A 12,069-nucleotide genomic window follows, 5' to 3' on the forward strand; every position below is an offset into this window, starting at 1 on the left:
GATATATTCTGGTGCTCTTTTGGGAAGGGAAATATTACACATTGTGTAACTTTTGTGCATTTATTTAAAAAATCATGAGAAAAGCAAAACAAAGATACAGTTTTAAGATACATACAGCACACACTCATACACACTCAGTTGTTTTTGGAATCAGTATTATTAATCATTTTTTTGTGTGTGGCATATTTAGTGAACTAAATTGCAAAAAAATAAAAATAAAAATAAAATAATAATAAATTGTATGGAAAACAGTATACCGAGGTCCAGTCAGTAAAGGATGAGACTTCACTGCTTGTCCTGTTCTGAACAATATTGGTCAAGTTATAAAGGAATTTAGGAATATGTTAATTTTTATAAATGCAATTAAAAGAACTGGTACTATGTACAGGTTTTTTTTTTTTACAATTAAAGTTCAGGCTCAGAGTGCTTTAAGACTCATAACACATATGAATGTATGTCCTAAATACTCCAAAAATGTATTCATATGAAACTGTCCCCATCACATCAACTTTAAGATTTGTCTTTCTTCGCAAAAGTCCAGCTTTAGCTTTAGCTTTAAAACTATAAAGTACTACACACTATAAAGTATTTGTCCTTCATTTCAGTGATCACGTTTTATAGAACTAAAATCAAAAGGCGCAAGCCAAAAAATGATGTTAATGTTGAAACTTGTGACTGTAAACTATATGGGCAGCTGTCAATATAAATACAATGTCAGTGCTTTAACAGGGCATGACAACCTTTGGTAAACCTGAAATATTTTCGGACAAAAAAAAACAAAACAAAAACAAAAATCCAACAGAAACATTGAGCCAACAGTCTAGTCTCAATAAACAGTACTAAATATACTAAATATCATAATGAAAGAAACAGAAAACTGTAATTGAGAATAATCTCACATATATCTTTTCAGAAACATTGAGGATTGTCTTGTATTTGTGTGATATGTGGTTATTAATGAATTGAATGAGTCATTTATGCTCACATGAATCAAGCTGAATATTGGGAATGTTTGGGAACTCTCACTCTCTTGTTCTTCACAGGACAAGTGCAACTAAGACAACTTTGAAAAATAGTTTTGACAAGAACTATTCAAAATTTGTAAGCCAGAAGTAATTAAGAATTTTTATAATGATAAATGACAACAATAACATCAATAAAATTGTTAATGGAGTGCTGTGGATGATCCGTTAATGAAGTCTGTGAGCATTTATTTGCTGTCTGTGTCTTCATGGGGCGAGGGGCTGCTGTCTCTCGTGGGCAGTAGGTCATAATGACATGGGATGTGGCTGTTCTTTGGTAGGTCATATGGATCTTGACAAAACGGCCCATTACAGCTGTTGTTAGAGAGCGTGTGAACAGAACTGATAGTCGGCTCTGGAAAGGGAAGAATACAGGTTCAAACAGTTAAGGTTACAAATTCAGTAACAATAGAACTAAATAGTAAAAAGTATTTTAGTCTTTAGAACTTAGTTTGCCATTTGTGTAATATTAAAATCCTATAGTGAACAGCTTCGTGCTGTGGTTTGAGTCAAATAACCTAAAAAAGTAGCATAAAAGAAGATTCATTAAACAATTTCTTTCTTCTTTGAAAACGTTAATATCTTACAGCGTTTTTTAAAATCTTATTAATATCTTACAGCGATTTCTTGTATTGTTGTCATAGATTTTTTTTTTTTTATCAAAACTGTTTAATTCATTTTTACAGTTTTTGTTTTAGTGTCATTGTTTTTGTCTAACACTGAAAGAGTGACTTCACAAGCATTTTATCATATAACAGCCAAAAACATTGGTAGTACCAATATGCTATGTTTGAAGTAAGCTAGTACAGATGCTGGAGCAGAAGAAAGAAAGCAGAACAAAAGTGCGCTGTATTTAGAATTGTGGTTCAAGTGCTGATGGAAGAGTTGTGTCTTCAGCTGCTTCTTGTGCGGTCAGTGGAAGATGAGAGTTACGAGAGAGACTGTAGTCAGACTGGAGCTGACTGATGTATAGCATTCAGTGTTTTGAGTTTAATGTGGTGAGAAGGTTTCCTAAGAGATCTGTGTCAGATTCTTCCATGATGAGCTAACAGTGCTTCTGCTCAAATCTTTCAGTTGGAAAGTGTCATTAGAAAACGGGTTTCCTCATCTCCAGTGAGGTTAATGCAAAGCCTTTGACAAATGGACCAGGGTGCGGGTTGACAGCCGCAACAGCCCCGATTATAATGTATGTGCACGTTCTGCAGCCAACATTACATGAACACAACAGCTGCTCTCAAGTGGAACAAGTTTCACTCAACACAGCAGAAGCACAGGAGTCATGATTACTCCTGCTAGCCAGGGGAAGTGATGCCTTCAGGACATACATTACACCTGTGAACAATTACTTGAAATTACAGAGTGGATTCCCGTCGTGTAAAGTCTGTTCTTCCATGGAGCAGCATTGTTTCAAGAACAAATAAAAATGGTTGACTACAACTTTTAAATATTGAAACATAGTTGAGAAGATATTAGTAGTTAAGTTAATTTCTATTACAGTAATTATGTCAGCATTGGATAACAAACAATGAGCAGGTCTCTGGTGTTGCTAGATTTATTATTCTCTTACCAACTTCGTAGACGTTTTTGTTGGCAGGGCTGGAGGCGTGTATCTCAGCATACGGTGAATCTCTGTGAGCAGGTGACTTCATCTCCACATAACCGCACTCAGAGCTCTTGGTCAGCAGCAGAGGAGGGTCTTTGATGGTGGCGTACGGGTTCTCTGAACTATTGAGAGAGCAGGAACTGGCATGATAGGGCACACTTTTCACAAGATCTACAGAGAGAGAGAGAGAGAGAGAGAGAGAGAAAGATCCATTCATATCATCATACTGTTTAAGTATGATCAATATTCTGTCATCATTTACTCACCCTCATGTTGTTCCAAACCTGTATGACTTGTATAGACCAAAAAAAGCCTGAGACATTTTTTAAAATATCATCTTTTGTTTGCTATACACTGTAAAAAAAATCCCAGTAAAATTTACGGTAAAAAAACGGCAGCTGTGGTTGCCAGAACTTTACCGTAAAAAATACAGTAGCAACATAAAAAAAATTTCTGTTAAATTTACGGTAAAATAACGTATTTCATTAACTGATATAATGTTAATTTACCAACCTAATGAAGTGCTAATATCTGTTTTGTACCTTTATAATACACTGACAGTCACCAAACACAGTGGTGATAAGAGTCACATGATGAATCAAAGTTCATCACAAGCAGATTTTCCACAAGCTGAGAAGGACAACACTAACATATAGAAGGTGCACAGTGTCATTCACACACATAATAAACACCATCATGGTAACATGCATGAAATTTTAAAAATGCAATAAACATTAATTTAACAACATTAGATGTAACATAAAACCCTAATGTACATAACTGATTAGAAAAAAATGAGAAAAACTAAGAAGAAACAGAGTTATTTCAACGAAAATATATCAAATGTGAAGTGTCACGCTGGGAATTGTGGGAATGTCAATTTACGGTTTTTCACTGTAAATTGTACAATGAATTGTTATTTTTCACTTCCAAAAACTGAATTTAACGGTATTTTACCGTAAAATTACATTAAATGTACCGTTAGATCTATTACAGTTATTCACCGTATATATTATGGAAACTTTCTGTAAACCAATTGACAGTTTTTCACCGCAGCATTTTTACAGTCTTTTACTGTTAAAATCACTGTCATTTTTTACAGTGTAGAAGAAAGAAATGCATACAGGTTTGGAACAACATGCTGATGAGTAAATGATGGCAGAATTTTTATCCCTTGCTTGCTAAATGATCTCTTACCTCGAAGTGATTTTCCCATGTAACGCCTGTCAACTCCATAAGCTCCTAATGAGAGAATCAGGTTAAGACAGAAGAAGTCAAAATGATGCAGTCCTCTAGTTGACAAAGCTCACAGCAGCTACAAATGGAGCTAAAGAAGCTGATGTGGTGTGTTAGAAGACGGTGAAATGACACATTAAAGCTGCTAGTGTTTGCACAGTGGTGGTCAGGAAAACTCATGTTGGACGAGTCATTGCAAAGCAGTTTGAAAATTAAAAAGTCCTGTAAGTTAATATGCTGGGCTACCAAACATTATTATGTCAGATGTTTTGCTGTTATGTTAGTTGTGATGATTGTTGTAGGAGAACACACCAAGCTCATTGAAGGATCCGCCCTGCTTCCAGTCGGCCGGCAGAGTTCCTGTGTGATCAAGCAGGGAAAGCCGTTTCCTTGGCTCAGCGTTCTTCAGGTTCACAAACAATTGGTTGTTCTTCGGCTGTCAGGAAGAAGAAAATCAACAATTATAGCAAGTGTCTTTCTACAACGTTCCACATAATTCTTCAATCCTAAATATCTAAAGCTGGTCAGTTTGTGCTCTAAAACCATAGGTTAGCTCAGGTATTTGCAATGGGTTTTTTTAGAAAGGCGGTTTTGGATTTATGAGTAAAATAAGTGCCTGTGATCAGGGTTGGGCAAAAATACATTAAAATGTATTTTAAAATAAAACACCAAATACCTTAATTTTAAGGGTATCAAAATAAACTACAAAATACAGCAGCCACACCATATATCAAAATAAACTACTGTATTTTTGTATTTTAAAAATTCTAAAAAATACTTTTACAAGGGAGCATGACATTTCTTCGCAAACCTTCCATCAATTGGCCTATTTGATCTATCCCTTCACCATTACACTGACTCAGTTGATTAAGTTAACAATGTTTGATAGCAACAGCTTTTCTCTGCCCGAGTCAATCAATAAATCTAACATATGCAACCAGTTAAAGGCACAATATGTACAGTAGGATTTCTGGATTAAAATATCCAAAAACCACTAGAACAATGTTATATATTTTGTTGACTAGTGTACTTACATTATCCCAAATGTTTCCAAGAATGTTTAAATCCACAGAAATATGCAATTTTAACTAGCACACGGAGCGTGTCTGTGCGTTGCCTATCAATTACATAATAGCCGCGTTACCCTCAATTTCGTTTTATTTCGTAGAATCCATTATAGAACAATAACGACGCATTATATTCCTCATGTTATATAGCTTCTTGTTTAAATTTCATTTTCTTGATTTACCGCGAGTACCATGTTTTACCATGACTAATATCGATCTAGCTCAGTGGTTCTCAAACCTGTCCTGGAGACCCCCCACCACACTGCACATTTTGCATGTCACCCTCATCTAACACATCTGATTCAAGTCATCAGCTAATTAGTAGAGACTGCAAGAGTTGAATTGGGTGTGTTAGATGAGGGTGACATGCAAAATGTGCAGTGGTGGGGGGTCCCCAGGACAGGTTTGAGAACCACTGATCTAGCTTACTGCAGTGTCTCATAGCAGCCGCCAAGCGAACACACAGAGTATCATCCTAACAACTTTCAACACACAAATGTATCTAATATGATAAACAGCGCTGCATTACCCCACATACGCTAGACCAAAAAAAGCACAAATGGCGACTGTGGCATATTAAAAGTTCCACTGCTCTCGAGACGTGTGTCGCGCTCATCTCTCATTATCAATCTCTCTAGCGGTTTTGTTCAGCTCCAACATCACCCGCCCTGCTCTGCTTCATACTACAGTAACATTAATAATCTCATCCATGGACATGATTTCTGCCCGAGTCCCATCCCGATTCTTTTCCACTGTCTGTAGACGTGAAAACAACACATCCCATGATTCCACAAAATCAAGGATAAATGACTGAATAAGTGACCTCTTGCAACGAAAATTTACATATTGTGGATTTAACAGATGAAGCAACCAACCAACAGTTTATAATTGTATCCTAATTTAGTTACTTGATGTTTGGTAATGAAGGGACTACTTTGCATCAGCAACACTGACTCAATGACAAACAAGTCATTCATTAGAAGACAACTGATGGCTCCTGTATTCAAAGCAACTAGTTTATAACTAATTAATCAATTGATTGTTAATCATAAATATAGGGGGCTGATGCTTGGTATAATAGTTTTCAAGAACATTATGTAAATTGGTAAACTATTTAGCCTAGGCTACTAAAACAAACACCAAAACTTAACATCTGTTCTGAACTCAACAAGTCTGGGCAAACCACTGAGTAGAACCAATCAGAGGCTGCATTTTTATGATGTCATCATGTAGACTTCTTACAAAGTATTTTACAGTATTTTAAAACTACAAAAATACAAAACACTAAAGTATTTTGATACAAAATACAAAGCCATTTTCATCAACCCTATCAAATACAAATTACAAAATACTATTTTGTATTTGAAATACGTATTTGAAATACATGTATCATAAATACTGCCCATCCCTGCCTGTGATCAACATTCCTTAAACAGAGTTTTTATGTTTCCTATACATTTTGTACAAAAAAATAATTTTTCTCATAAATCAAAAACTGATTCTAACAACACAAAGGCAAGGGAATCTGTGGTGAATTAGCATTCTGGGATGGCCCAAAAATTGATATCATAACTGAAAAGCTCTATTTAGCAACATTATGTTTTAAACAAGCATAAGCAGTATAAGCAGCACAAAATATTAGTCTTTTATTTCAAGAGCTGTTCAACAATTACAGAGTCAGTTAGTAGAGTAAACCAATGAGACTCTTAATAAGACCTTTCCATAGGGGAGGTTATTGATGTGAGGCGGGCTGCTGCACTGGGTCAGCGTGTGGTAGCTGGGGTTGGAGAAATAGTTACTGTTGGGAAGGACATCAGTCTGCGGGAGCGACTCTAGAAACAGGAAATACATCACAAACAGACATAGTTACCACCCTGTCAATGAACTACTTGCACAGCTACTTCTGCATTCTACCTTCTATGGCTCAGGCGTTTCCGGTGTTCTCTGTGTTAACATGAATTATATTGAACCTGCTGAAACGTTCCTAAAAATATATTTTCCTTTCCAAATGTGCTTTCTGAATAATAAATAAATATATTGCCTTATAACCTGCAGCAGTCCAATGCTCATCTCATTAACAGTGTTTTTCACTTACTCTTCATATTTACCGTTTATTAATGAATTTGACAGAACAGGATTTGCTTCTGTGTGTTGGTGCTCTTTTAAAAATCTCAATGAATGTGGTCCCTTAAAGAAATTTAACAATGTTAACCATATTTATTTAATCTTAAAAAGTACCACGTTGACAGAGCTACTACATTGAACGATAATTATGCATTTTGGCATAAACATATAAATTGCATACAGTTAAATGATTGTCAATGAACAACGACACAAAATAGTGATTAAAACTTTTGATATAAATAAATAAAGGTAAGTTCTGATGATCTCGCACACACTGCAGCTTTGCGTCAGGTGACTAGTTTAGCACACTGACACCCTGTGTGGAAATCTTTTCATATGATTACTAGCCACTGCTTTCTCAGATCAGCTTGGGTTGGATTAATTCTTCATGGTCTTTTGAGTTTGGAAAATTCTGTACACAGTGATCATCAGAATATCTCTTTTCCTGTCCTAGAATATGTCCAGATTTTTAAACTCATTTTAAGTGGCATTTAGTCAGTTAGGTGACAACAGCACTTTAAAAATATATATAATTGAAAACTAGCCAGCTATATTTGAAAGAGGTGCGTCACAAAGCTCAGTGTAAGCAGGCCATTCTGCCATAGTTTAGTCACCATGATAAGAATTATATAATAAATCATAAGAATGATTACCAATAGAATTATGACAGTTATTCATAATATGATGTGACAACTGTAAGACTTATTCAGAAAAAGCATCATTACAGTCATTGTGACACTGACCTGCGATGGCGTAATCGGTGTTGGCCCTGATGGTGGGTGTGTATGTGACCGCAGGCATTGTGGAATCTTTGCCTTTCTGTTTCTTGCGGTAAATGATGAAGAGGAGGAGGAGGATGAGCACAAGAAGTACCAGGACGATGATTCCTGCAATAGCACTAATCTGATACGAGTCCACAGGCACAGCGGCACTCGTCAAACTGTTGAGATTCCCTACAATGATCACGCCAGCTGAGAAAGACAGGGAACATAAGTGTCACACATGAGAATCTCACGCGTTCAGATGAAACCTCATTGTGTGGGTGATCACATGTGATGGAACCAGATGTCTCCCAGAATCATTGTAGCTGTGAAACCGTCTACTCTGGAGGCATCTGTATCTATTACTAATGCTGGAATTATTTTGCTATTCTAAAAAGTATGACATTTCCTGATTTCTAGTTAATTTTCTAAAGTGCAGACACAGTGTAACAAGCAGCGTTTATGAGTGCTAATGTAATGTTACCCTGGTCACAGCGTGTGCCTTTCCAGCCAGGATTACAGTAGCAGGTGCCAGTCATGTGATCACAGGTGGAGTTATTGAGACAATCACACACCTGCCGGCAGCCGTATCCGTACGTTCCCGCAGGACATTCTGGAATCGAATGGAGCAATGCTGGATCAGATGTAGTCTCGTGCATGTGCTTGAAAATATCAAAGTAATAGCTCCACTGTTTCCTGCTTTGAAACACTCTTTACTCACTCTGTTCACAGTGGCGTCCCATGAAGCCAGTGCGGCACGTGCAATGACCGGAGATATGATCACAGTCTGCGCCATTCTCACACTGGCACAACAGCACACAATCCTTACCGTAGAAGCCCAAGGGACAGCCTGCAGGACACAAAAGCACGATGACAGGAAATGTCACGACTGATCGTTACTGAACTGAGCATGACATGTGAGCACTCAGCACTGCTAGAAGTGTAGGTTCAGTTTCATATCGGACTTGGAGAGAGAAAGTTGTACTCACGTTGTGTACAGTACAGCCCCGTCCAGCCAGCCGTACACTTACACTCGCCATCATAAGCGCTGCAGAACGCCCCGTTGTGGCAGTTACAAGTGTGGATGCAGTCGGGACCCCACTGACCCGGAGGACACGCTATGGGTAAACACACATAAACACATCACACCTCTGCAGCTAGGGATGGGTATCATTTACATTTTATCGGTACCGATACTCAGGGTTGTGCAAAAATACATTAAAATGTATTTTAAAATAAAATACAGAATACCTTAATTTTAAGTGTATCAAAATAAACCACAAAATACAGCTGCCACACCATGTATCAAAATAAACTACTGTATTTTTGCATTTTAAAAATACTAAAAAATACTTTTACAAGGGAGCATGAAATTTCTTTGCAAACCTTCCATCAATTGGCCTATTTGATCTATCCCTTCACCATTACACTGACTCAGTTGATTAAGTTAACAATGTTTGATAGCAACAGCTTTTCTCTGCCCGAGTCAATCAATAAATCTAACATATGCAACCAGTTAAAGGCACAATATGTACAGTAGGATTTTTGGATTAAAATATCCAAAAACCACTAGAACAATGTTATATATTTTGTTGACTTGTGTACTTACATTATCCCAAATGTTTCCAAGAATGTTTAAATCCAGAGAATATGCAATTTTACATGTCCGTGCGTCGCCTATTAATTACATAATACCCGCGTTACCCTCGATTTAGTTTTATTTTGTAAAATCCATGAAAACACCAACAACGCATTATATTTATCATGTTATATAGCTTTTAATAAGTACATTGTACTTATTTTTTATGTTAGTACATAGTAAGGACACTTAATATAAAGTATGGCTGTGAATTGTGTTTGTGAGTGATTTTTTTTATGTTGACAAATGAAACCATGAGATGAGAAGAGCAGTTATCAGTACTGCATTTGATGTCAAGAAAACATTGACATGAATGTAAATGAAATGAAGAGCAACGTTCTGCCATTATAAATATTTTCTTGCGCTCCACATTTTGGGGAAATAAGCATGATTCCACATTATCAGTCAAAAGTTTGGCTGCATTTATTCAAAATTACATGAAAACAGTAGTATTGTGAAATATTATTATAATTTAAAATAACTGTTTTCTATGTGAATATATGTTGAGATGTTTAAGATTTTTTTTTCCTGTGATCAAAGCTGAATTTTCAGCATCATTACTTCAGTCTTCAGTGTCACATGATCCTTCAGAAATCATTCTAATATGTTGATTTGCTGCTTATTATCAATGTTGAAAACAGTTGTGCTGCTTCATATTTTTGTGGAAACCGTGGTGCACTACCATTCAAAAGCTTGGGGTAAGATTTAATAAAATAATAATATATTTAATAATTATATATATATATATATATATATATATATATATATATATATATATATATATACACACAGTGGGTACGGAAAGTATTCAGACCCCCTTAAATTTTTCACTCTTCGTTATATTGCAGCCATTTGCTAAAATCATTTAAGTTCAAAGAGAGTTTTTCTCTCTTTAATAATGTACACACAGCACCCCATATTGACAGAAAAACACAGAATTGTTGACATTTTTGCAGATTTATTAAAAAAGTAAAACTGATATATCACATGGTCCTAAGTATTCAGACTCTTTGCTGTGACACTGATATATTTAACCCTCATGTGGTGTTCAAAACCCTATAACGCTCGTGGTGTTCCTGGTCAAAAATGACCGGCCCATAAAAAAAAGCTTATAAATCACTCATTATACCATATTTTCACCCAATCTTGGATTCAGTCTTTTTGTCAACATGTTCTCTTTCAATTAGGACTGGTTTTATATTTTGATTTGCATCTGAATAATCATAGGCCTCATTTATCTGAGAGTAGGCATTTCATTTTTTGAGTAATTTTTTTTTAATTTTTGAATAATTTTGGAAATATTAAATAAAATCTGAAGAAAATTGGTATTGTTGATCACACTAGTCAACTTAAAATTTTCACCAGGAATTTTGTTTTTAAAAATTTTATTTTGTATAAAATGGTACATTGTCACACTTGTGGTGTTCCCGGTCAAAAATGACCGGCCCATTAAAAAAAGCTTATAAATCACTCATTATACCATATTTTCACCCAATCTTGGATTCAATCTTTTTGTCAACATGTTCTCTTTCAATTAGGACTGGTTTTATATTTCTGTTTGCATCTGATTAATCATGGGCCTCATTTATCTGAGAGTAGGCATCTCATTTTTTGAGTAATTTTTTTTAAATTTTTGAATAATTTTGGAAATATTAAATAAAATCTGAAGAAAATTGGTATTGTTGATCACACTAGTCTACTCTAATGTTTCACCAGGAATTTTGTTTTGAAACTTTTGTTTTGTAAAAAATATGGCACATAGTCACACTTGTGGTGTTCCCGGTCAAAAATGACCGGCCTATAAAAAATAGCTTATAAATCACTCATTATACCATATTTTCACCCAATCTTGGATTCAATCTTTTTGTCAACTTGTTCTCTTTCAATTAGGACTGGTTTTATATTTCTGTTTGCATCTGATTAATCATGGGCCTCATTTATCTGAGAGTAGGCATCTAATTTTTTGAGTAAAAAACAAATAATTTGTGAGTAAATTTGGAAATATGAAAAAAAAATATGAAAAAAATGGCTACTGTTGATCACACTAGTCTACTCTAATGTTTCACCAGGAATTTTGTTTTGAAACATTTTTGTAAAAAATATGGCACATAGTCACACTTGTGGTGTTCCCGGTCAAAAATGACCGGCCTATAAAAATAGCTTATAAATCACTCATTATACCATATTTTCACCCAATCTTGGATTCAATCTTTTTGTCAACTTGTTCTCTTTCAATTAGGACTGGTTTTATATTTCTGTTTGCATCTGATTAATCGTGGGCCTCATTTATCTGAGAGTAGGCATGGTCAAAAATGGTCACAATGGCCGACCATTGAAAGTGAATGGGAGAGACTGAAAATAACAGAACAATTTAGTTTTCAGGAGCATGTTCATTATTTTCATGTACACATATGAGCATATGTGCTTGCAAACATCGAGCCCTTGGACCTGTGCATGTATCGATACATTTATACACACGCTACCCAGACACACACACGTTAAAACACACAAACTTTTTTGAGTATTACACACATTCTTTTCCACAGAGAGAAATTTGATCCTACCCTAACCTGCATCTAATATACATTTATCCATCTGACATTACCACACACACACA

General features: G+C 35.6%; 1 protein-coding gene across 3 annotated transcripts in view; it reads right to left on the reverse strand.

The window, feature by feature from the left end:
* Positions 1–41: 41 nt before the first annotated feature.
* megf10 (multiple EGF-like-domains 10) overlaps positions 42–12,069 on the reverse strand; it is a 107,720-nt gene continuing 95,692 nt past the window's right edge. For all 3 annotated transcript variants that reach the window (XM_048170519.1, XM_048170535.1, XM_048170525.1), the window contains exons 17-25: positions 8,803–8,931; positions 8,535–8,663; positions 8,298–8,426; positions 7,796–8,023; positions 6,645–6,760; positions 4,174–4,297; positions 3,823–3,867; positions 2,590–2,796; positions 42–1,377 (exon numbers count right to left, since the gene is read on the reverse strand). In XM_048170519.1, coding sequence (XP_048026476.1) covers positions 1,211–1,377; positions 2,590–2,796; positions 3,823–3,867; positions 4,174–4,297; positions 6,645–6,760; positions 7,796–8,023; positions 8,298–8,426; positions 8,535–8,663; positions 8,803–8,931 — 1,274 coding nt within the window. In that variant the 3' untranslated portion in view covers positions 42–1,210. The remainder of the gene's footprint in view (positions 1,378–2,589; positions 2,797–3,822; positions 3,868–4,173; positions 4,298–6,644; positions 6,761–7,795; positions 8,024–8,297; positions 8,427–8,534; positions 8,664–8,802; positions 8,932–12,069) is intronic.

Source organism: Megalobrama amblycephala, linkage group LG2 (genome assembly GCF_018812025.1).
Source record: "Megalobrama amblycephala isolate DHTTF-2021 linkage group LG2, ASM1881202v1, whole genome shotgun sequence".
NCBI lineage: Eukaryota > Metazoa > Chordata > Actinopteri > Cypriniformes > Xenocyprididae > Megalobrama > Megalobrama amblycephala.